The 27,081-nt window shown below is 24.8% G+C and overlaps 3 protein-coding genes and 1 long non-coding RNA gene across 14 annotated transcripts; 1 reads left to right on the top strand and 3 right to left on the bottom strand.

The window, feature by feature from the left end:
* Nucleotides 1–2,747: 2,747 nt before the first annotated feature.
* On the bottom strand, nucleotides 2,748–4,044 carry LOC105682175 (transmembrane inner ear expressed protein). 3 transcript variants are annotated; one of them, XM_012394895.2, is made up of 3 exons: nucleotides 3,762–4,044; nucleotides 3,086–3,443; nucleotides 2,748–3,011 (listed from the first exon to the last, which is right to left on the bottom strand). In XM_012394895.2, the coding sequence occupies exons 2-3, from the start codon at nucleotides 3,432–3,434 to the stop codon at nucleotides 2,806–2,808; spliced, it is 555 nt and encodes a 184-aa protein (XP_012250318.1). In that variant the 5' UTR covers nucleotides 3,435–3,443; nucleotides 3,762–4,044; the 3' UTR covers nucleotides 2,748–2,805. The 3 variants fall into 3 exon arrangements, with proteins under 3 accessions (XP_012250318.1, XP_012250261.1, XP_012250401.1); XM_012394838.3 differs by lacking the exon at nucleotides 3,762–4,044 and having other exon boundaries at nucleotides 3,086–3,542; XM_012394978.3 differs by lacking the exon at nucleotides 3,762–4,044 and having other exon boundaries at nucleotides 2,748–2,978; nucleotides 3,086–3,540.
* Nucleotides 4,045–4,460: 416 nt separating this feature from the next.
* On the bottom strand, nucleotides 4,461–7,103 carry LOC100742407 (probable actin-related protein 2/3 complex subunit 2). The gene is made up of 7 exons (XM_012394737.3): nucleotides 6,761–7,103; nucleotides 6,225–6,318; nucleotides 5,841–5,940; nucleotides 5,556–5,757; nucleotides 5,262–5,482; nucleotides 4,949–5,150; nucleotides 4,461–4,870 (listed from the first exon to the last, which is right to left on the bottom strand). Exons 1-7 carry the CDS (start codon nucleotides 6,832–6,834, stop codon nucleotides 4,843–4,845), a joined length of 921 nt encoding a protein of 306 aa, XP_012250160.1. The 5' UTR covers nucleotides 6,835–7,103; the 3' UTR covers nucleotides 4,461–4,842.
* Nucleotides 7,104–7,652: 549 nt separating this feature from the next.
* On the top strand, nucleotides 7,653–26,137 carry LOC100743483 (diacylglycerol kinase eta). Of its 9 annotated transcripts, XM_024364491.2 has the most exons (25): nucleotides 8,236–8,484; nucleotides 11,822–12,223; nucleotides 12,540–12,744; nucleotides 13,252–13,388; nucleotides 13,690–13,781; nucleotides 13,860–13,990; nucleotides 14,187–14,355; nucleotides 14,430–14,532; nucleotides 16,378–16,380; nucleotides 18,973–19,118; nucleotides 19,206–19,295; nucleotides 19,484–19,798; nucleotides 19,874–20,025; nucleotides 20,130–20,376; nucleotides 20,638–20,915; nucleotides 21,325–21,581; nucleotides 21,696–21,987; nucleotides 22,247–22,474; nucleotides 22,744–22,846; nucleotides 23,115–23,384; nucleotides 23,472–23,766; nucleotides 23,840–24,157; nucleotides 24,444–24,539; nucleotides 24,926–25,057; nucleotides 25,457–26,137. In XM_024364491.2, exons 2-25 carry the CDS (start codon nucleotides 12,185–12,187, stop codon nucleotides 25,745–25,747), a joined length of 4,389 nt encoding a protein of 1,462 aa, XP_024220259.1. In that variant the 5' UTR covers nucleotides 8,236–8,484; nucleotides 11,822–12,184; the 3' UTR covers nucleotides 25,748–26,137. The 9 variants fall into 9 exon arrangements, with proteins under 9 accessions (XP_024228490.1, XP_024220300.1, XP_024220229.1 ...); XM_024372722.2 differs by lacking the exon at nucleotides 8,236–8,484 and adding an exon at nucleotides 7,653–7,977 and having other exon boundaries at nucleotides 18,973–19,295; XM_024364532.2 differs by having other exon boundaries at nucleotides 8,229–8,484; nucleotides 18,973–19,295; nucleotides 24,926–25,013; nucleotides 25,457–25,582.
* On the bottom strand, nucleotides 9,944–11,898 carry LOC117151210. Its single transcript, XR_004460970.1, has 2 exons — nucleotides 11,784–11,898; nucleotides 9,944–10,414 (listed from the first exon to the last, which is right to left on the bottom strand). It is a non-coding gene; the product is annotated as an uncharacterized LOC117151210 (long non-coding RNA).
* Nucleotides 26,138–27,081: the final 944 nt, after the last annotated feature.

The following is a 27,081-nucleotide window of genomic DNA, read 5'->3' on the forward strand; positions in this document are numbered from 1 at the left end:
AGTCCAGCAGTTACATCCACTCTTCAATCCATCAATCCCGATGTATCTATAAAAGATAAACATTTAAATACAAACAGTAACGATTGTCACCCTCTGCAAAATCACATGGATATTAATAGAGGTACTAATTCCTACTCTGTGCGATCAGTATCGTCACCACAATTAACAATTAAACCCCTTACACGATCAAAAGTCTATAGAAAAACGTCTTTAAAATCAATGAATTTATCAAACTCTATGTTAGATCATAGTGTATTTAATCATCGTAAAAGTAATTTGACATCAGAAGGTCGTGTAATCAATATTTCTAATCGTTCCATCACCTCCACAGATGAAAAGGTACCTTTTTCGTGTGTTTCGGAATTGACTCAAGGAAATGACTCGAGTGATACAAAAAATAAATGGAATATGGGGGAGGTACATATTACTTGTAATCCACTCTCAACACCGTATCCGTATTCCACGCCACACCATAACATTATGAGCGAAACTGTAACAGAACCGCTAGATGATGAACCAAAAGGTCGAAGCTGCGGAAATTTTTTACCAATCTTATCGTTGATTCCACAAACAGTCATCAGCTTTCAATATTTAAGCCCGAAAATGAAATTTTCGTGGTGGAGAAATAAGATCTCGTGAAGGTACGCTTAAATGGACTATTTAGCGCAATTGTTGCTAATGGTTTCGTAGCGCAATTGTTGCTAATGGTCCTGTAGCACAATAAAATGCTATTTGGTCAAGTTCTATGAAAACCTCTTACCTCGTAGTGAATTCCCAATCTTCATCAATTAGAGGTATCCTGTCATCGTTACACTTATATGTCAGTTAGCCTATACCTCTTTGTTACTATAAATAGGATCATACTGAAAGAACGCATGCAGGTAGATTTTAAAAGCATAGGTAGTTCCTTCACTCTATGGAAACGTTTTGCACAATGTACAACGACTTCGAATCCTTTAAAAATATTGTCTATATTGTACATTACGCTTCTATTGGATCCTCTAGTCCATGAAGTTTTTCCTACAGTTTATTAATTTATAGTAGAATAAAACTTCCTTGCTCCATGTGGAAGATTCTCTTATAACTTCCTCTACTTATATCTCAATATTAGTTATAGAAATTCATTTTAGAAAAAATCAATATGGATTATGCAACAGTATAGATCTAATTTCAAATGAGATACATCAGTAATATTACAGTTTCCTTAAATTTATTCCTATCATAAATGATTTTTGGTTGAGAAAGAAAAATATCTATTTAAGGGAAAAGTCCTTATAAGAATATTTTTTTTGTAAAAAAATATTTAAATCTTAAAAAAATCTTATAAAATCTTAAAAAAAATATTTATGTAAGAAAATATTTCTTTTCTATAAATATAAATATTAAATAAACAGCTTCTTTCTTAACTTAATGGGTTATTTCTAAAATAAAATATATTGATCCATACGAGCTTTTAAAAGTATTAGACTTTTAAATGTCGTATTTCATCAGAGTATAATTAAAATATTCCATGTGAATAACTACTATATGTGATATTATTAAAAATATGGAAAATAATACACCAGTTGGTGCTGTACAATGTTAAAAATCTAGATTAATTCAATTTCCTTACTAAATTTAGTTTCATTTTATGAAGTGGAAGGAGCATTAAGGTAGTTAAAACACTATGATAAATTAAATCATTCCTATATGCGTGTGTGTATAATATGTGCGAGCGATGTATGTATATATGATAAGTCATATTTCTTCTAAAATTTTTATTTCTCTATGAGAAATGTTTATATCTATAAAGAGACCATATTTCTAAAAAGATGATTAAAATGTAACTTTTATTAAACTCATTTTATTGGATATTCAGAATTTTATTAAAAGGATTCATATTTTGTTATTTTTTCTGCTATTTGTTTCTCATCTTAATGCTTTTTACGTAAAGTCAATCGTAAAAATTCATTTATAATTTTATATCTGGTTCATTTTACAATAATGTTAGTTATTTTTTGTTTGCCAGCTAATAAATAGGTTTTATAAATATTTATATTCTGTTAAATTTTATAACATTTCCACAAATTGTTTTAAAATTAAAATAGTAAATAATTTTATAATTGTCTTACGTACATAGTAAAGAGTAAACAAATTTTGGTTTTCAAAGAAGAGAGAGAAAGACAGAGTAAGAGAAGAGAGAACGAAAGAGAGAGAGAGACAATAAGAATTATGTCTAAAAATTTTGTTTCGTATACATATAAGATGATTTAACTCTATAAATGTACTAGCATTAATAACTTATATCGTTTAGAAACAAACGTAATAATAATCTTTAATCATTAATGAAAATATAAAATTTGTACTGTGATTACTTCTTCTTTTATGAATAATGTCTCATTTAAATTACATATAATTTGTAACAATTTATTTTATTTAATAACAGTGAGAAATCTGCACTTTTAACAATACTAACCATCTAATAATATAAGTAAATAAAACATAATGTGGTAGGTAATATACATTAGTCCTATTAAGTGCTTTCTAAAATGTATTATCTTTTGCTATAGATTATTGTTGCATGTATGATAAATTAATTTCTGTATTATATTCATAAAATAAAGATTATATTTAGTCAATTAACGCTGTATAGAATTTATTTCATTTAATATTATTACAATGAATACGTAATTTAATTAATTATTACAAATTTTAACTGAAAATTTAATAATACTAACAATATTATTGTTTCAAAAAATTAATCATAATTGTAGATATAGTATTTAATATCAATGTTCTATAATGACGCATTTATTTGTAAATTCATTAAATTATGCTGTCAACATTAGGATGTTCTTGTTTAGTAAAATGAATTCCACTGAACATTGCATTGAATCTTGATCGTAATCCATGTTGTATATTCTTATATGTTGCTTCTTGATGATCCTTTTGTACCTCTTGTACTTCCATATCAAATTTATTTTGAATTTTGCTTAATGCTAATAAAGAACAAATATGTGTATTTAAACTAACTGAAATAATAAAGTAAATCAATGAAAACATTATTAAGCGTTTTCTGTTACAACCTTGCTTTGGACTCCTTTACCTTTCTTCAAGTCCATATCATCCATTTCCATATTACTGATTTTAAATAATTCTTGTCTGAAACTCTCTGTTATTTTTTTTCGAATATAATCAGCTTCTATTTCTTGTTTAGTTCGTGGCACTCTAAATCGGATACAACAACAAAGTCCAATCAATACACTAAGTAAAATAGAAAGTATTATGCCAGCAAGTTGCCAAACTCGAAATCCTGAAAATGCTTCATCTTCCAACCATTTTTCAACTCTTCCTTCAACACAGTCTCCAGGTCGTACTGCTATTTCATGAGGTGAACATGGTGGAAAGGATGAAGATAAAATTGATGCAATAGTTGGTTCATCCAATTCCTTCATAGTCAATTACTAAAAAGATTCAGTCACTTAAATAAATTTTAAGAAGTAAGACATATTTAAATGGAGAATAAATATCATTGTTAAGTCATTATTGTGAATATTTCATTTCATTTCTTTATAGTATTAATCACATAATTATATATCATGTATAATTATAAATGTAAACTTTAATTAAACGAATTTTTACATTAAAAAAGTAATGCAAAATAATATAAAGTTTGTTTCTAAACGCTATCAACAAAGTATTTTATATTAATATCACATTATAGTATATATTCATATATTTTAACTATAATAAAAATGGTTATAATAATCTATGGTACTTACATATTTTAAAAAATGTAATATAATCTGTATTAACATAAAAAATTTTTAATTCGTTTTCACTTAATCATAGGAATAATTAATACAATGAAAAGTTTTAAACAGAAGGGTAGAACAGTATGGAATACTGTGTGAAAGAATGCGTATAACTGAAATTTTAAGAGGCACATACTGTAGCTTTTATGTCAGTGTTAAATAAAGAGGTGTGGTTATTAATGAACACCCGTATTTGGCACTCCCTAGTTTTCACCTTAATCATGTCTTCCAACCCTTACATCCATTTGCTAATTACAAATCAATAGTACTAATTTTCATAGTCACTAGATCAATATTTCCGATTAATACAAACAAAGGTTTGGTAATTACATCACTTATAGAATTAATACTTTTATTATCTTACAATTATACGTTAATAAGAGACAATAAAATATAGCTAACAAAAATAATTTATCAAAAAAGACAGTGCTATGTTATTAAACATACAAATGATACATTGATATATTTCTTTATAAAATCCACGCGTTCCTTGTTATTTTAAACATTTTCGTTGTACGTGGAATTTATAGAAAATGACAATTTTCCTGAAATTAATAAACACAAAATATGTTTTAAAAAAGTAGAACATGCGATTATGCATCTTTGATCATAAAGCTTAATAGCATTAAGATCATATTTTACATGTAAAAGTAGTAAAACACAGGATATTTTTTAACTTTATTCATAAACAGACTATGTATTCCCTGATTTTTTCGAAGACTTTATGCACTCTTGTAATATTATTTTAAGAATTTCAATATAAAATGGCTTTTTAATCATGCGTTTCGTTGCTGTACACACATTTTAAGTATGTTTACAGCAATATAGATTTTTCTAAAGATCATTGTACTGTTCAGAGACAATGAGTGGTAAGACTCAAAGACTGACAGCTTTTAACTCATTAATCTGATGAATTAGAATCTTTCATTACAAACAATATTTCTTGCCAGAAGATCAAAAAATTTCTAGCAAATCTATGAGATAAATGAGAACTTTGTCATTTATCCTTTATTAAAACAATATAAGGAATATAATCTTATGTTTACACTCATTCCTTCCTGATAAACGTTCTACCTCTGTAAAACATAAAACATTTTTATATTTATTATCCTAATATAATATATTAAGCAGCATATATTTTTTAAAGAACTTACGTAATGGTTTTCTTCTCAGTGTTTTTCGATTGAGATCTTGCTCTATTTAATATCTTTAGGAAGTCTGTTGTTTTGGTGCGCATCCTTGAGTGAATATAAACTTTACTATATTTAATATGATAATGTAAGTAATTTCTAAACATGTGTATTAAATCAATAGTATTATCACGAGCTTCTCTGTTTGTATGCCTTGGAAATAATACTGCAAAAAGAAACATATAACAAATGAGATAGATAAATATGTCACTTTTAATATTCTTTGCATGTTTTTTATGTACTTTTAAAATTTAGGCATAATTAGATTTATATCTACCGAATGTGATGTATCCAATGCAGTCTCCAACAGCTGCCTCAGAATCTTGTAATTCTAATGGTGGTTCACGGTGATTAAATAGAACCTGTGGAGCTGTGTGACTTGCACGTCTTCCTTCTTTCAATTCTTGTAAAAATAACTTTCCAATAACCATATCATCTTCATCTTTAAATATTGTGCTAAATACCACTGTTACTCTATCACTTTTGGCTTCAACATACCTTTATGTAAAATATGTATAAATTAAATATATCTTACTTTCATTATCATTGCAAAGTGAAAGTATATTCTTACATTGTTTCTTCGTCTCTATATTGAATTACTGCCCTTTTTTGCAACTGGGTACCTGGTGAATCATAATACTCTTCTTGAAAATCAAAATACTTCTCAAAAACACTGGCAAAACAGTGTCTCTTTAAGAGTGCAACTTTTTTAACTAATGATTCCCAATCTTCGGGCAAATTTTCCAAGTCTATTAATACAGAAACATTGTAACCTAGTAATGGAAATACCAATATTTTATTTAATAATTTTTGAATAACAATTTTAAGTACTTCAAATATAATTTAATTTGTTTACCATTTTCTGGAGCTATGAGGTAAGATCCGTATTCACGTATAAGTAATTCATCAGCCCCATGTTCTTGTAATTGTTTATAAAATTTAAGTAAAATACTTATCTGTAACAAAATGAAGAATGTTAACAAAAAGAATCAAACACATAAAAATATCAAAATATAAAGTAAAAAATAAAATAAAGCACATTATATAAATCTAAATTTGATTATGATAATACTGAAAATGATATAAATAAATAATAATAATAAATAAATACTATAGTTATAATTAAATATAAAAAATAATATATCAATTTGATAATATTGTTACTATAAAGAGATGATTATATAAAAACTTATCATGCAATGAAAAGTACAGATATGATAAAGCTTTTTTAAAAACTTACTCTAATTTTTGACTTGTCACCACTTAAGTTAGAAATATGAAATAAAACTCCATCAAAATCTGCTATAACAACATCTGTGGATTCTGGTTTATGACTACAAAGAAAATATATCTTAATTGTATTAAATACAAAATTACAAATTGATAACAGGAAAAATTAATTACTTAATAATGTTATAAAATTATTTTATATATATTTTGGCTATATGTTATTTTTATGCATTATTTACATAGTCTCGTATGCAATTTTTAATATTAAAATAATCAGATATATATATGTAAAAATGTTTAAGCAGAAAATCAAATGTTATGAACATCGCATTTTATATAAACACTTGTTTGACATAATGCAGAAATCTTGGATTTAAAACTGTTTGTTTTAATTTAGAAGGAAATTTTTAATGCATATATTAAATATTCTACTACAATAAACGTCACTAATATTTGAAACGGACACCGCCCTAACTTATAATCCCTAACTTTATCTTAAAAATGTGCAAAATATCTTGACCTTAAAAAAGGAAGCACTTTACTTACCCCGACAGAGTATTTTTTATTTTGTTACTTAACGTTTCTTCTAGTATCCTATTGTGTATCTCTAACAAAATCATTATTATATCTTATATTAATTAGTTTTAATATTATAACACAGTAATTACTAATTATCTACTGAGAAATTTAACCATATACACGATTCTGACTAATTTCTAATCTTTTCTCTTGAACCAAGTGATCGCAGGTTTAACATAGCCAGGTCACCCAACCATACGTTATATTGTACCACTACTAATAGCAATTGATTTATTGGACAACATGCATTATATGTTATTTTCTTGTTAAATATGTTAAAATTTCCATATTTCAGTCACTTTTATTGTGTATAAACATGTATAACTACAAACAAACATTTTTATCAATTAAATTTAAAAAATGTAACAATTAATTATTGTATTCAACTAGTTACAACTAAGTTACTAGCTTCACGAACAGAAATATATTGAAGTATTTGTGTTTATGCAAAACGAAATAAATTTAATGTAAAATAAGTTTAAAATATATATTACAAAATTCTATTACATAAGTAATAATTTTTTATATCATGATGTCATATAATTACATAAAGGTTTCATGATATGCATTCAATAATAATCTTATCGGAAAGCTCTTTGTAGCTTTGTTTTTTAAAAATTTAATATTTTTTTAATAATTGCCTAAAAATCTTTTAAATATAAATTATTTAGTTGAAAAATCTTGTAACAGTTTACATAGCCTGTTTGCAACCGTAACATACAAAGGAATATAAAGGCATAATGGCCCAACAAAACATATACATCCGTGTATTGAGTAATTTCTTGAAAAACAAGAATTAGTAAGAAAACAAAAGGAAAGAATACTTTAGAAAATTATACAATACAATTAGTTGCATTTTGATTACAATTAAATTATAACAGTTAGAGATATATTATATCACAGCCTACTTTAAATACGATCTATGGCGAAACAAAATCTGGCAACAGTGTCGAGAATTTCACTTCAATGTAAACATAACCTAGCTAGTATGATTTTCCATGATTTTGTTCATAATAAAATGTTTGTGACAGTATATTTTATCACAGTAAATGAGATTAAATAATGCTGCAGTGAAACAATTATAGTGCAAGATAGTATATGTACACTCCTAAATAGAAAAATAGCACGCATGTATTATCTTCAGTTCTTACGTCATAATTATGATAATGTGAAAATTGCAAATGGTACGTAAATACAGTATTGTACCAGCTTATACTAACATGAAAGCATAACCTTTATTAACATAATTTCAGTGAATTTTCTCAGATGTAATATGAATATACAAAATAAATAGAGATAAAATGATAACAAACTTGTATCGTGTTTACATTTCCATCAGTATTCCTTGAGATTTTACTCAATTAACGCTATTATACTATTAGACTGCAGATTTTTGTGCGAATTCATATTTTCAACATATAATTTAAAAAAACCTAGATAGAAAATTATTTTACTTACTAAGTATTATAGAAAGCATTATATTTTGGACATTTTATATACTCTTTCATATTGTGTGTATTGTGTGCAATTTTACACTTTTAAATTTCCTATAAATGCATAAAAATCTGCAATCTAATACATAAATTTACACAATGGATTGTAGTAAAATATTGAGTTACACTGGAATTAAAATAGATCTTGTTTTGAAAAGACAAAAGTTTGCTATTATAGGAATTGGACAAACACAATTGGTAAAAGTCACAAAATTATTTATAATTTGTTAAATATATATATGTTATTACTATTTATACGTATACAGGGTGGTTGGTAACTGGTGGTACAAGCGGAAAGGGGGTGATTCTACGCGAAAAAAGAAGTCGAAAATATAGAATAAACATTTTTTTTTTATTTTTTTTTAATTTTTCCATCGAGACAACGATCTACAGTGAGATCCGTTATAACGAGACGTGATAAAGTGCACACGTACCGAGCGAAAATTCAAAGTCGATTTTCTTAAAAACAAAGCCTCAAACGAAAAATTCTTATTCTATATTTTCGATTTCTTTTTTCGCGTAGAATTCACTCCCTTTCCATTTGTACCACCAGTTACCAACCACCCTGTATAATGATATTGCAAGTTTATTCTATATTTATATTGAATGACTTTTGTTATTCTTGTATATAATGTAGTTACTTAATAGTGTTTGAAGTCAAAACTTTTAAATATTTATTTTACATCTTTTATTATAGTTCTTTTTTCTAATATAACAGTAATTTTATTGATAATATATTATACATAGCAAAATCATATAGTTTCTTCCCTATATCAAGATTTTAGGAATTAATAATGCCACTATATATCGCTGTATATGTAGTTATACAATTATAGCAAAAATTTAAAATCAAATAATTATCTTTCATGCTCTTTTATTTTCAAGAATTATGAAAGTTTTGCAGTTACATTATTATTAAAAATTAAAATGGTAAAAAGCTATAATGATACTGCTAGAATGATACGAGAAATTTTCCAATATTTTTTGTGAGTAATTGCCAAATTACACTATTGTCTTCTTATACTGTTATAGTGTTTATAATTTATTTGTATTGTTTTTTTGTGAGATGTTTGTTGCTTATTTTCATTTATGTGTTCATTTAACCTTTTTCATTTGTCATTAACAGACTTGTTTGTCCATACCTCCCTAGCTTATCTGCTTCTCTATTCAAATTTAAAAGCTACAATTTTGTTCAAACATAGTTGAAATTTGCCTTACATATACATTTGCTTAAAACCAATGTAAATATTTCAAATATAAGTACCACACATAAAATGTTAGTGAGATTATATATATTATTTGAGTTATCTTTAATATTCATATATCATTTATATTTATATTACACAATTATAATGCTTATATCTAAATATTTGAAAGTTTATACAGATCAATTTCTCTTTAAAGATGTCAATAACGATTTGTATGTAATCTCTAATACATATTTTGCTATAAATTAAATTTGTAAAAACAATGTTGCCATGTTGTTCATTGTGCTTTATATCCAAAAAAGACTGTATATAATCATATTTATTATTCTTAAAATATATATTGTGATTGCTAACAATATTTGATTTCATTTTGTAATATTTTATTTTTACTCCATAAAGTAAAAGTTTCAATCAGGGTTTTTATTTTTGGTTAAATTGGTTTGGTTTATTATTTTTCTTCATGTTACTCTCTGATTTTGTACACTATATTCAAACATATTTATTACATTATACGAATTGCATTCATTTTGATTCTCTTAATTCTTTTTCTTATAATGTTCTTTTCTCCACACTCACTCATGTTCTATTCTACATGCTTGTATTAACATAAATTCATTAGGTTCAAATCTACTTATAAAATTATAAAATTACAGAAAGTTAATTCAAATACATTTCTTTTTCTACCTTTTCGATTAGTCAATAATTTATAAATATAAGTGCAGGTATTTTCTAGTCTATATAAGTCTATATAAGACAGTCTTCATCACTGTTATCGCTTTTATGATCACTTTCTTTCAAATCTTTTTTCTTTGTTTTTCAGCTTTTCAATTTTATTTCTTCTTCAGACCTATCATCCTTCAGGTGCTCTTCTATTCTGATTTTAAATCTATTCCATTTTCTATTGCTCTATTTAGCTCTATCTAAAAGGCAGCGGATATATGTATAAATATAATGTGCAAAGCTATTCTCCCTGCAGAAATAGAGAATAGCGTATCAGTTTGAGAAGGAAGTTTCAAAAAAGTATATTGGATTGTTTCAGTCAGAAGAATTTGAATACATACATTAGTATAATCATGAAAAGTATCACATGTGTACAAAAATATTTTATATTTTTTTATTAGATTTTAAATAACTATTAGATATATTCTTGTTTGGTATCGAAAATCAACTTATTCGCATAATCCGTTTTGTTGTAGAAAAACATGAAAATTCCCAACTGTTTTTTACACTTTTAAATTCTCATGTAAATGTGCTACAGAAATATTTGTGACGTTTATGTCATTATCCGAATCAGAACAAGTTAAAAAAGATTGCATGGTCGCTGTTAGTCATCAAGATCAGATTCATCTCATTTTGTGTAACGTTTTTACCTTTGGCTTTTATAGCCTGTCTGTCTTTCTTTTTTATTAGAAGTTTCATTATTATAACATATAATATAACATATAATATTTATAACAATATAAAATTTTGCATTTTAAGTACAAACAATTGCAATATATGCTTATTTTTTATTATTCATTTTATTACCAAACTTTTTTCAAGACAAGGATATTAATAATTATTGCTATTAGTTCAATTTTATAATTTACAATGACGTGCAAAAATTTCAGATCAGAATAAATTTTTAATGTTGCATTTGAGAGATGGTATCTAAAAGAATTTTGAACAATATTGATTATAAGAGAATGATAAATAAACCGTGAATTTTTATGCAAATATATATTTTTATGGCCATAATTAAAAAAATAAAACCTATATAGATTATATATACAATATATACAATACAATATACAATATATTTTATTCTATAAATTTTATAATGATTAGTTTATTTCAAATATTTTTTATATTTCTGTATATATGTATATCCTAAATGCTTTGTGTTTTTAAATTTACCATAAATGCATAAAAATTCGCAATGTAATGATAAGTAATAGAAAATAGCATAATACACAAATTAATACATATTCTATATATAATACACATTCTTAGATAGTTGTATAATATTACTCAAACATTCAAAATTTAAAATATGATTATATTTATGATTCAAATATACATAAATATGATTCAAAATACTTTTGAAATATAAACAGGAGAATTTATGAGGTCAGAAATTTGCACGTCAATGTATATTTAATTTAAATAATTAAGTCTATAATTTTTGTAATCTTAAAGATTCTGATTTTTAAATTTGTAATTAATTACGTGATCAATATATGAAAATAAATATACACACATATATATACATATGTTAATACTATTGAATCTTTAAATAAAGGCACTAACAATTAATTATATAATTCGTTTTCAATTTTCGTTTTCAGCTCTTCTTATGGTAAAGAGATTTGAATAATATGAATAATAGAACTACATTGACAATATAAGTTACGTACACAATAAGATTCTACGATAATGCATTACATTTTCATTCGGATATTTATTTATAAATGAGGTGACATGACATGCGCCATGGAAAATAGGACATAGCAATGGCTTAAAGAAGAAGAAAAGAGCATCGTGCGCACACCACTATTATATACTTCCGTTATTTCGATGCTCAATACATTTTGTTATATTTTTCGTATGTTCAAAAATTGTTTTTTATCGTTTGAATGTAACATTTGTTGTTCTTTGAAGTACGTGCAAATTATATACATACAAATGTCGTGTTTGAGATTGCAATTCAAATGTCACCGAAGCAACAGAGAACCCGTACTCGATTCAAGGTAATTCGATTTACGCCATAAATACATATACAAGGTTACTTTTTTCAAAATTAAATGTCAATTTATAATCTAATATAAATGTGGCAGTTGTAGTAATCTTTATCGCATGTAGTGTATTTGTTATATTTATTTATTTAATATGTATTTAATTTAGAACAATAAAAAAAATGATGTGTGATATTTCTTCTCACAAAGATTATATAAAACAATATATAAAATTCATATTTTTTCATGGAAATGTTCAACATTAATAAAGTAAAATATTGAACAAATATTTTTATTATAATATATAATTGTATGTCATATGTGTTTTAAGGTGATAACTCCATTTCGATCACTGGTTCTCTGTGGGAAAAGTAAACAAGAAATGGAAGATTGGTTGAATGCATTAAGAACAGTAACAAAAAATCATACTCAGACAGATTCTGGAATTGCAGAAATGCTTAGTGGTAATCATCAGTGGTATGCAACAAGTCATGCAAGACCAACTTACTGTAATATTTGCAGAGATGCTCTTTACGGTAATTATGAATATTTTATTATAAATAATTTTCTTTATTATTATAATTAATGTATTTAATAAAATAGTTGTTCAATTTTTACAAAAGAAAAGTATATTTTAACAAGGATATACATGTTTGAATTATATATAAAATTTTTAGTATCATTATATCGTTTTTATTTTATTATTGTTATTACATTTTTTTGTTGTTAATATATGTTTTTTGATATTTGATTTAATATGTTACACTAATTTTACAAATAAAGTTTATAATTGTTGAGGTAATTATATTTCTATGATGTTTAACAAACATCAATACAAAATTGTCAAGAGATAAAAGATATTTATAAAATAATAAAATTGTCCTTAAATGTATCAATTTTTGTAATTCTAATGGTATTTTATTAAGTATTAGTTAATGTATAAATTTGATATTATATATTATATTATGTTATTTGATATATTGTATTATATTATGTTATTATCTATTATAGATAGTTAATACATATTGACTTATATGTTATAGGTGTTACTTCCCATGGTTTAAGTTGTGAAATATGTAAATATAAAGTACACAAACGATGTAGCATAAAAGCAATAAATAATTGCAAATGGACCACATTGGCATCTATTGGCAAGGACATTATTGAGGACCAAGATGGGGTATGTGCAAACAGTTGATTAAAATTTTTCTCTTAAAGATACTGGCATTTGAAAAATGTTTAGGTTTATATTATACATTCATTTTTTATTTCTGTTAAATATAGCAAAGTTAATATATAATTTCTTTTATTGAAATATATTTTTTATTATGTATTAAAGAAAACAGTAATTCAAATAAAAGGAAGATTAAAATAAAAACAAAATAAAAATGATTTTTATTTTTTATGACATTATTTCTTTGAATTAATTGGAGAAAAAATTATAATTATTACAACTTATTTTATGAACTATTTTTATATAGAACATTACTATGCCACATCAATGGATGGAAGGCAATTTACCAGTATCCTCAAAATGTTCTGTATGTGATAAAACTTGTGGCTCTGTTCTCAGGTATAACATTAATTTATGAAAAATATGCATTAATTCGTATTTAAAATTCGTACTTATTTTCTTATTTTAACTATTTAGGCTTCAAGATTGGAGATGTTTATGGTGCAGAGCTACAGTACATACAGCTTGTAGACCAGCCATAAGTGTTAAGTGTCCATTAGGACCAGTTAAATTGAGTGTAGTTCCTCCTACAGCACTGCATAGTATAGGTGACATTATTTATAAAATTTTCTTAATATATTTCATATTTATTGTTATTATTTTATATAGTTTAGTTGCGATATATAATTATTTAATAAATATTAAGCTTTTATATTATTATTTTGTATCACAGAAGACAAATTTCTATTAGATTGGTTTTGTAATATAACGAACTTTATATAATGCATAATAATTATTTAATAGGTAGCGATGAAGCTTGGGAAGCTACAAGACCTACTGGATGCAGCCCACTTTTAGTATTTGTAAATAGTAAATCAGGTGACAATCAAGGTATAAAATTTCTTAGAAGATTTAAACAATTATTAAATCCAGCACAAGTATTTGATCTTATAAAAGGAGGACCAGGACCAGGGTAAAATGTTTTATATAATTTTGTATAATTTTAGATTAAGCCAATACAGCTTATTAATATTTCTTTACAAATAGGTTAAGATTATTCCGTCACTTCGATCCTTTTCGTATATTGGTATGCAGTGGAGATGGATCTGTTGGTTGGGTTCTTTCTGAAATTGATCGCCTAGGAATGCATGTAAGTAGAAAGTTCAAATAATTTTGTGATTTTGTAAATATTTGCTAATTGCATGATCTTAAAGTATTATTATGTAATGTATATATAAATTCACTTTGAATATGTTTATGCCATGCAGAAGCTGTAATGCTCTGTAGAGTATTAATATGCACGAATATAAAATATGATTATAAATATTATAGTATATTTAAAAATTACAATTTTAAGATGGAAATAATAAAAAGAGTTTACTTTTTTATCATTCGCATGTTTGCACTTTATTATTATTGTTTTGAATGTACATATTATCATATTATCAATATCAATACATATTATCTTGCTATATAATATACTACATATCCATATAGGATATCCCACTATTTATCTCAATTATGGTTTCTTCCTTTAAGTAATAAGCAGAAGCATTATTTAGAAAAATTATATATGGTTGTAAGAGATATATAATATGGTGATAACAGTTTTCACATGTATAAATAGGAGAAATTTAGAAATTAATTTTGCTTTTTTAATTGAAATATCCAACTTTTTATCATCCAATTCACTGGAATGGCAAATTTTAAGTACTCCGTTAACTTTACTTACTAAAAGTATTAAGTTATCCTAAAATACACCATTACTGAGGATTCTGTATTGAATTTTTCCTATTTTTTTTATAAACGAGGGATATATTTACTTGATTGTATATCGACAATTTTATAATCATTGCATGAGAAAACTTAATATTGAAAGACATTGAATATTGAACAAGGCACGATATTTAATATGTACTATTATATTTGAAGTATTAAGTATAATATCAAACATGTTTTATAATGAAAACTAATAAATTTAAATAATGATATGTAGTGTATCTAGAATAAAATAACTTTGTTGAAGATTTACTATTGCATTGAGGTTAAACATTAAAAATTGACATATCACTATTCAAACTATCGTCATCATATTATGTCATCTACAATCACACAGTTCTTTTGATAAATAGTATTTGCCTTTATTATTTAAAATTACAAAATCATTTGTAGTAGGTGAAGTTAATACAATATTCACAAATTCAATTTGCTTAATCTTTCTGTGATTATATAATATTTTAATTTACTATTAGCTAAAAGTACTAGATAAAAACTTTGTTTCATATCACATTAATTTCGTAAATTTTCATTTCAAAATATATTTGTTTAAATACAAAGTTTGTATATATAACAAAGAATAAATTTGAAAATTAGTAGAAAAAATATATTTAATTTTTAGAAATCGAATTCATTTTTGAACATTGATAATGTTTTGATAATATTTAAGTAAAACTTTAAATAAATAAATCTAGAAGAAGCGTTCCAACAAGTTATTTATAATTTTCGAAATAATCAATAATTTTTATTAGTAAACTTTCGACTGTTATTGTTTTCGATCCTAAATAATTTTTAACTTTCTCTTTTAATGTCAATTAACGATTTTTTAACAATTTTGAAGAATAATTCATATTTCCTCAAATGTAAATTTGTTATCATTTTTTGTATTTAGATTTAAATGCAACTATAAAATGTATTACTTATATTTATGTAAATCAGAATTGCATACTTATAAGGTAATATGGAAAATGTATAAGATTGAATAATTAAAATTAGGACTAAAAAAATTGAAAGGATAAATATTTAAAATTATTTTTTAAATCTCAACTTAGTAATATAAATTTGTAAATATTACAGAAAGACTAAGTATATAATAATGAAAAGCTTTAATATTTCAAACAGCATGGCGTGTCTCTTTTATAATTTTATTTCAGATGATACTGGTGTTTGTGCATTAGGATTCTTTATATACGTGAAGCTTCATTAACTTTATTTGTAGATGGTAAGTGTAAGTTAAGCACGCATTTTTTGATAATTCTTGAATGTCTTGTTAAATATTTTTGTTATTTATATACTATAAATATTTAAGTATTAGAGTATTATTTACACGTTCTTAATTCACAATTTCATATAGTAATTCTTTTAAATCTTTTAATACATTTAGTGGTCAGCATATTCATATTAAATCAGTTTAAGTAATTACTGATATTAAAACATATTCTATTATAAAAGCCATAACTTTATATAATATATAATTTACTATTAATTATTAAACAATATTACATAAAAGTTTAAGAAGGGTATTATGATATAAATTATTAGCTACAGAAATAGTATAGGCAAGTAATGTTACATTGTTTAATGAATTATACATTTTTATTATGATTGTTACCAATTATTAATTTTATTATAATTTTAAAACGTAGTTATTGGACACAATAATTGTAAACACAGTAAATTCAGCTACAATATCAAAACTTTAAAAGTAAAATGAGTTATTATAGTTATTATATTATTAGGCAATGTAAGGTTTTTTGGAAATTGTAAAATTATTTACAGATAAATACCTTAAGCACACAGAATAGTAAACAAATAGATAGATATAAAATGGTTATTTAGAAAAAGAACAAAAGTTGAAATGAAACTGAAAATTTAACATTTGTATTAGACACTTTTCACTTTAAAACGAATGTTTCGGGAAAAATTTCCAAAAGTTTGTTTCTTATGTTTCACTTATCTTGTTACATAACTCAGTGTAATTAAGAGACTGGAGCAGTATTGGAACCAATGGAATTTGGATTAAAATACAAAACAAATCTTCCTATGATTATAACAATGGAATTAGTTCCTCTGGATTTGGATTTATAGTGGAATGCTGCACCAGATGATCCAAAAGGTGTGTGATTGATCTGTATAATGTTCCATATATTAGTAGATTGCAGTCATAGTGATAATATAAGATATAATTGCAGATGATAGCATTGAGAATCAGTTTTACGAACTTTAATAGTACAAAAGAATCTAGGAGTTTTACAATTTCTTATCACAGTAACTATCTTATGGTATACTTATAGGTTGTAATGTTACTTATATTGTTATAAAAAGTTTTATAAAATATTTGAAGATAAAAATTGAATTAGTATACATATTTACTTCATTTTTTCTTCCTAATAATTCTTTGAATTATTAACTATCGTATTCTTTTACACATAATATAATGCAATTACAAGATTTTGCACATTTGATTTAGAATAAATGCTGATTATGGTTTTACTGTTATATAGATGCATATACATGAGTTAAGTTAGTAGTTTCAGATGTTGAGCAGCTAGATGCTTACTATTAGTTAAAATTTATTAGTTAAAAATCCAATTTATTTTTCTTATTAAATAATTTTTATCCAAAAATAGTCCAAAATCTGATATAATTGATTAAAAAAACATAATTCTAAGGTTTAATAATAATTACTCTTTTATATTACAAGTTCAAAATATTTCGTAGTTCAGTCTGTGTTCATAGTTTGAATTTTAATTACCAATTTGTATTTGTATATTTAAAGAATAAAATTCATATCTCTTAAATAAGACATTTTAAAATTCATTGATTATTATAAACAATATTGATAAAATTGGTTTTCAATTCTAGATAGTGTTTCTTTATCAATTTTTAGGTGCAAAATTGTAATCATAAAATATTTAGTTTGATTATGATAATCAATTTATTATATTAATATTATTTATTATATAAAATTAAAGTAAATTTTATTTATGCTCATAATACTATTTGCACTGACATATCTAATAAGAATATATTTTTAGGACTTGTATAAAAGCGTTTTTCAAATAAAAATGTAACAAATATTAATAACGGATATAAATTATTTTACTGTGTGATACATACTTCATGTAAAAATTTATGTAATTTATTTCTTCTATGGACAGTTATTTTAAGTAAATATAAATAACTATATTTTAAATATGTAGTAGAGATTAATAAAAAAAAGATTTACATAACAATAGAAGAAAAATCGAATGTTGTATGTACATGTAAATGTATATCTACCTAAATATTGTTATTATTCAAAATGCATCTTAAATTATGTACTAAAAATTAATGGAAGCACCTTTATAATTGATAGTAATATCTTTATTATAATTTGTAGTCGCATTTGCAACAAAAGCTTTCTAGGAACATTAAAGTTGTTATTTTATATGTAATAAGAAATTTAGGAAATAGAATGTTACTTGCACAGTAGACTAATATTAAATATTTTATAATAAATTTGATATTGAAAATTTGTATTTTTATTGTAAGAAACAAACTTCTTTTCTCTGAATGTTTAACTATTGCTTTGCTTATTTGCGATGTATGTTGTGTAATAGATAAAAAATTATACATTTAATAGTGCAATTGATGTCTCAATATTTATGTAGTTATTTCATTATATCTATGTAAAAATAATTGATTGATTGGCAATATATGATTATATAGACTTCGAGATTTTAAAACATTTATATAAATATCAATTACTTCCGAGTGCACGTATTTTTAAGAACTCTAATAAGATTATTCTTTGTATAAAAATTTAAAATAGAAGCAGTGTCAAGTTGGAGTTCTACCATTGGGAACTGGAAATGACCTAGCACGTGTATTGGGTTGGGGATCTTCTTGTGATGATGATGCTCATTTACCCCAGTTATTGGAAAAGTATGAGAAAGCAGGCACAAAAATGCTTGATCGGTGGAGTATTATGACTTTTGAACGTAGCATATCTTTGCCATGTCCTAAAAGTGTTTTAACTCATTCTAATACTACATTAAAATCTAGCATTATTCATCAATATGAGGATAATGTTGTTACTCATATAACAAATATTTTAGAATCAGACGAAGAAAATGTAGTTTTATCTAATATTAGGTACGTATTTCATGCAAAAAATATAAAAATAAATATAAAATCTCTGGTAGCAACTAGAAACTGATTCATTAACTTATAAGTTCATAAATAAAATTATTTAATTAATATAATATTTTTATCATTATTAAGAAAAGAATATGTATATATAAATTACGTATATACATTATTTTAATACAATTTTTTTACAGAATTTTATGTGGCACAGTGAAAGATTTTGCAACATATATATTGGAAAATGTAAACTCAGAGGACCAACAAGTGGAAGAAAAATGTAAAATACTTCAGCAAAAACTTAATTCATTTTTAGAAATATTGTGCAAAGAGGAAGGATATCTAACTGAGCACTTAGATGATGCAGATAACATTACTTTAAATACTGAAATTTTTGTTTCACCTGATAATTGTGAAAAAGGTGTATTAGAAAAACCTGAGAAAGATATAACAAATTTGAAAAAAATTGAGAAAAGGAGACAACTTATAGAAAAGGAAACTGTAATTTCGAGGTATGTTAAATATTTGTTTGTTTAAATATAAATAAAAAATGAGTAATATTTTTATTGAACTTCATTAACTTTTAGAGCAAACAGTTTGAAAAGAATTGTAAGGAAACTTGTGGAATATTCTCATTTGGTTATAGATAATCAGATTAATATAAATACAAAACATGCTACTAAAATAGGAAATACAAATAGTTCACTAGAAGATGGTACTGTATTAAATTCAATATCAAGTAAGTTTATATTAATAATTGGTTAAAATTTTTATTAAAAAGTTTTTAATATATCTTATCTTCTTGTTTAATAAGAATATTTATAATGAAAAAATACGTTGTAGATAAAAGACAACAATTGGATATCCCTGGTTTAAGAGTAGATCACGTTGACAATTTATCTGTAGGACCATTAATAGAATCTGTAAGAAGTGCAGATAATTCATCATGTACTAGCCCAGTGCCTAACTTGGCATCTTTGAGTCCAATACCTGATCTTAGGAGAGATTCTCAACCAGAGGAATTATTGACATTACCTGCACCTGATGGTTTTGCTGATAGTAGACGAAATAGTGAAAATTTACCGCAAGTGTAAATATCTTTATTTTTGTGTGATATATAAATTATTAACAAAAATTAAGATCAAGCTTTCTTCATTATCTACTTGAATATAATATAAAAAGTTACACATATTTTGAATTCAAAAACAAATTATGTGATATTTTGTCATTTTTCTTACATGTTTACAAATTCTTTTGAAAGATTATATTTTACAAATTAAAATAAAGCTTCTAATTTAAATAAATGTTACCGAAAATACAAACTAATAAGTTTATTGGATTTTATTTTCAGTTCATTTAACTTTCAATTGCCTACAGCTCAGTCTGTCTCTCTGGGTAATGAGCAAGAAGCAGAAACACCTGAATCTAATGACCAACAAATATCTGACTCTAATAACATAGATATTTCTTCAGAATTTCAAATTAGTGTTACAAGAACTACTTTTGACACAAGTTCACCTTCGGAAGATGGAACTACACAAGACATTTCTTCTGACATAGATTCAATTCAATCACCAGAAGAACATGAACAAAAACTTGAAAATAAAACTAAAATTGAAGTAACTAAAGGTAGTTAGTTTTAAGTTAGTAATTAAGTAGCAGTATTATTAATATCAATATAATAATTTCTAGTTCTTGGATAATTAGATCATTTTAAATTCTATTTTATATTTTTTATTTTAGTTATTTTGTAACATTTTATTTAATATTTATATTAGAAATGACGTTATTTTATTAAAATTATTATCATTTTTTAATTTGTAATATAGCACTTTTTTATATATAAAATATATTAATAATTTATATAACTTTATAAATGTGAATCAGTAAATCAATGAATGAATGAATTAATAAATCAGAAAATGTAAATTCTTTTAAATGATAAAATGTTATAATTAAAGTTATAATGAATACTTAAAAACAACTTTCAAACTATTTTCAGAAGATGTAAATTGTACTTCATTGGTATTTATTTCAGGGTATATAGGTAGTGATGCATTTGATTCTGAAATTAGGCACATTGATTCTCCCGATAATTCAGAAATGGTCACTAGTGAAATACAAAATTCTGAAAGTTTAATAGGACAAGATTTAACTAGTATAATAAATGGAGAAGAATATGATTCTGTAAGAGAGTACCTAGAAAATGAATTAGAAAATACAGATTTTACAAATGAAATTGCTAGGCGATCATTTAAAAGATCAACAAAGAGTTCTACTGTTATAGAAATAGAGGTAATTATAACAAAATTAATACTTATTAAGTATATGTTTATAAAGGAATCTTCATTATTTATATTTTACTATACTTGAATTTATACTTAAATATTTAATGAATATTTCCGTTAGAACAAAATTAAGTACAAAGTGGGATCAATAGGACAGAATGTAAACGAAGCGAATAAATTTAAAGATTCTCAAGATGCTAAAGCATCCGATTTACTAAGCCCTGTATGTTGCTTTGCTGTATCTTCGGAAACAACTCCAACAAACGAAAAACCTAATAACTTTCCACCTACAATAAGTGTTATAATTAATCCTCCCAGTCCATCAATGTCGATTGAAAGTCAGCACGATTCAGATGTAGAATATAAAATGAATCCTTACTTAAGACGACAGATTGGTGAAAGTATGGAAAGATGTAAGTTAATGTTTTACATTTTAAATAATTTAAATAATTATGTACAAATTAGCATGTATTACTACTACATATGCGCGTGCACGTTATTAAATTTGATAATAGTTATCCAAGTAATCAAAAATTGCTACATCATAGTAAATATTTTATTTTAGTAAAATTCACAATATTGTGTAACTTTTATCATAAGTCACTTATTCAAATTTAATATATATAACTTTATTCTATAAAATAATTATTTTATAATTTTGTAATTCATTAGTAAGTGTAGAACTACCAGAATCGGGTTTCTCTCCTCAAGCAACTCGTCGGATTAGCAGCGGAAGTTTGTTAAAAGCGTCAGAAGTTGTTTCTTTAGCTGCTACAGCTGCGAAATTTGGTGGTTCTAACGCAAGTTTACGTCACGAAAGAGTGAAATCTGTTGAAAAAACAGAAGATGTTAAAAAGCTGCCAATTATTAACCCATTAGTTCGGTTACCCATGTGGCCAAGTAAGTAAATATTTTAATACTTATATAGAATAATGTTTGTATATAATAAAATAATTGTTATAATTTAACTATAATGTAAAATAAAATTGCAAAATTTGAATGCTGTCTATAGAAACGTAATATTTTAATATAAAATTAATAAGAAAAAATTAAGATATTTTAAGTAATCTCATTAGAATTATGTGTATATTGAACATATAACTTTTTTTATTATGCAGTCAAACGTATACTATTTGCTTATTGAGATTTATTATTTTATATCTTTATAGACGTCAGCGGTGGAACAGGACTTATTAGTCAAGCATTACTTGCAAATGCAGATGCACTATGTGCTGCTGTATCACCATTAATGGATCCTGATGAAACATTAATGTAAGTTATATGTTTCTTGCTATGATAATTTTATGCAATATATACACATAATATTATGACTTCAGCAACTTCTTATCTAATACATAATATCAATTTTAATGATGAAATTTTCAAAATGTGTATATTGAAAGTTAACTTGAAACTAATGATACAATAATGGAATCTATATTATACATTAATGAAATAAGTAATTTGCAGTCAAAATAAAAAGAATACATTAAACAGAATATGACGCATAAAATAGAATATCATTTTTCCAATTTTGCAGGGAAGGCTATTTTGAACGCTGTGTTATGAATAATTATTTTGGAATTGGCATAGATGCAAAAATTAGTCTTGATTTTCATCATAAAAGGGAAGAACATCCTGAAAAATGTCGTTCACGAGCAAAAAATTACATGTGGTATGGTGTATTAGGATCCAAACAATGGTTACAAAAAACATATAAGAATCTTGAACAAAGAGTACAATTAGAATGTGATGGTCAACGGATACCATTGCCTTCATTACAAGGAATTGTTGTATTAAACATTCCAAGGTAAAAATACAAAAGTAAAACATAAAAAATAAAATGTAAAATATTGTCATATTTTATTGCCATACTTACAAAACTATATTTGTTTAGCTTTATGGGTGGTACAAATTTTTGGGGAGGAACAAAAGAAGGAGATTTGTTTTTAGCACCTTCATTTGATGATCGTATATTGGAAGTTGTAGCTGTATTTGGTTCTGTTCAAATGGCTGCATCACGATTAATTAACTTACAACATCATAGAATTGCACAGTGTCAAACAGTTCAAATTAATATTTTGGGTGATGAGGGAGTACCTATACAAGTTGATGGTGAAGCTTGGATTCAACCTCCTGGTATTATACGTATTATACATAAAAATCGTATGCAAATGCTTTACAGAAATAGGGTAAATAATTTAGAATTATATTACTTTAGTATTACACTAATATATGTGTAATATAATCAATATCGAAATGTAGGCACTTGAAACATCCTTAAAAACATGGGAGGAAAAGCAACGCAATACACTCAATGCAATATCTCAGTCAGCATCTACTTTGAGCAATACACAATTGCAATCACAAACTAGGTCTCTACAATCACATAAGCCATCATATTTAAATGATGATGAAATGTATATTCTTTTGGGATTTATCGAAGTAGTTACAACTTTAGTTAAATGGGTCAAACTTCTCATTATATCACATCCAAGTTTAGAACCAGATTTGTATCAAGTTGCAGCACGAACAGCACAAGCTCTTGAACAAGTTCATCCAGATGGAAAAATTTTGCAAGGAGTTAGTATAGTTTATTATTTCATACCATAATTCTTACTTATAATTTTTCTTAAACATAAATAACGCAAATGTTTTTATATTTTTTCCAATAGTAATATTCTTTTAGTATTCTTTTATTATAATTAATTTACTAAATATATTCTTTAAAGAACTATTATTTGTTGGTTATTTATTTAATTTTAATATATAAGTTAATTATATTATTTCATTATCGATATTATTTACTATTACAAATTTTTTTAACTATACTCATTTCTAATAAGTTATATTCATTTCATTTCAACAGATTAATTTAAGACCAGTAGTAACAGAGTTGGTGTCAAGTGCAAGACAACTTTATGAAGACTCATGTGAATTACTCAGAGATAAAGCACAGAGTCTAGTAAGTACATATTTTGTATACATTTATCATGATTAATCATTAATATGATTAATCCTTCCACAACTGTAAGTAATCATTATAATGGGTTGCACAAGATAATATTGTGTCTCTTCTGCTAAGCACTGGCTTAGATCAGCTATGGTCATTGTTAATATCACTAAAGTATTTTTAAAACTAGTTTAATTTATCATTCCTGATACAGAACAATCAAATTTAATTTTGTAATTCCTCTAAAAATATATACAGGAGCATGCAAAGACTTTGAGTTTGCTATATAGCTTATAACAATTAGTATATGAAGAACTAATAGTGGAAGGGTTAATTTTCTTATATCCCTTTTGATATTTCAGTAATAATTTTCTAATAACAAAATTTATATAATTCAGAAATTACGGGAAGACTTAGAAAATAAACTATCATTTTCTTTGGCCAGTATGGAACAGGAATTAAAGAAATTTACGTTTGATGAAGGAGGTACAGGATTAGTATATTTACAAAACTTACCATCAGATGAGCAGGTATAATTCTTCATTCATATTTTTTAATTTGTAATATCTTATCTTTCTTAAGTCTCATGCAGAGTGAACTATTTAATGTGGTCACTTCTATTGATTCTAATCAAAAAGTTATTGTCATAAATGATATATGGTTTCAGAAGATCTTCAAGATATTGCAATTAGATTTTTTCTTTTCTTTCTTTAAATAAATTGTCAAGATCACTTTCAATTTTTTGTACAACTTTACATCTATTATCTATGACAAAAAGTTTTAATTGGTCTACTAATAATAAAAATACTTGAATGATCACATGAATTGGTCCTGCTCTCTATATATAAATACAACTTATATGATTACCATATATGCAATCCAAAAATATATATTAGAAATGAACGTTTCACAAAAGTACCTTTGTATAGGGAGATAGAAAGAATCGTCATAGAGGTTTGTTCTGGTTAAAGTTTCGACGTTCAGGGGCTAATTCTGGAGCACATACTATTCGAGATCAAGTTACTACATGGGGTGTACAAGAAGTGTGTTCCTGGTTGGAGAATTTACAGTTGGGTGAATATACTGATAAATTTGTTTCTCACGATATACGAGGTAGGGAATTATTATCATTAGCCCGTAGAGATCTCAAGGAACTTGGTATTACTAAAGTAGGACATGTTAAACGAATCTTACAAGCTATCAATGATCTAAATAATTAAGTATATAATAATAATAATTTAAACATTTAAAAGTATAAAATATACAATCAATAAAATAATATGTTATGCCAGTTAATAACCATCTGGATGCTGTATAATGTAGGTTTTGAATTACATAGATTGTTTAAGAAGTAAGATAAGGATTGAATCCTTATAATTAAAAATTTTACGTAACAGTAATATGTATTACAAGTATAACACAAATATTCTAATAAAAAGGGCACTTAGTGTGACACAGCAGTGTTATAAGAAAATTATTTTCTGCACTGCTGTATATGATAAAATAATATTACTTGTGCCAAACTGTTGAACTGGTTTTATGTCAAAAGACAAATGTTTATATAGGAATTATAAGGAAAACATTTTATCTTTAAAGAAATACAAATATGTTATAGTCATGTCTAATAAGATATATTTTAATGCAATTCCTATTACAAAATATTATTAGACATGAGTATAGCATTAATAATGCATTTATTAAACAAAAGATTTAAACAGTATAAAAATTCATTAAACTATAATTTAAGTTATATTTGTTCCTTTGTATAATGTACAAAAAAAATTGAAGACTTTGATAATCACATATTGATGTAAATTATAAGTTTGAAGATATGTATCATATCATTGTTTGTTATTTTTTATATTTGATACACGTTACAACTTAGGATTTCAGCTAAGTTTGCTTACAACAGTATTAATACATTTGAAAATTACATTCTAAATTTAGATATGGAATAAGTATTGTCAATTATATAAATAATTTACATATGTATATTCAATTTACAATTTATATTATTTTATTCTGAGTTTAGTTTCCTGTGCAAAAAAGTAGAATGTGTATGTATATATATACAACTATGTTTAAGGAGAAACTATATTTATTACAATATGTATTGAATGATCTTCTAAATTCATAATCTTTGAAATGAAATTGGTGACAGGAACTAATATAATTTAATATTTTCATATAGCACATAAAAAGCATTTCTTATCTTATTTGATGCTGCAATTAAACCATACATTTTAAGCAATATTTATAAAACTATTGAGAGATGTGAAATTTCTGTAATAAAATAGCTTGGCAAATACAATTTTCGTTATATATATATTATTTTACATATTAAATTTAATGAACATGGAAAACTACATATATTAAATTGTAAGATAAAGCAAAGATAAAAGATATTATTATGAAAAATTATGCTAATAATTCAATTACAATACTTTAATAAAAATTACGATATCCATTAAAAAATTATTTTTTACAGTTAATACACATATATATATACTGATATAAAAAAATAATTTTTCATATATTATATATAATGTATTTA

The sequence above is a fragment of the Bombus impatiens genome, unplaced genomic scaffold, assembly GCF_000188095.3.
Source record: "Bombus impatiens unplaced genomic scaffold, BIMP_2.2 scf_0008, whole genome shotgun sequence".
Classification (NCBI taxonomy): Eukaryota; Metazoa; Arthropoda; class Insecta; order Hymenoptera; family Apidae; genus Bombus; species Bombus impatiens.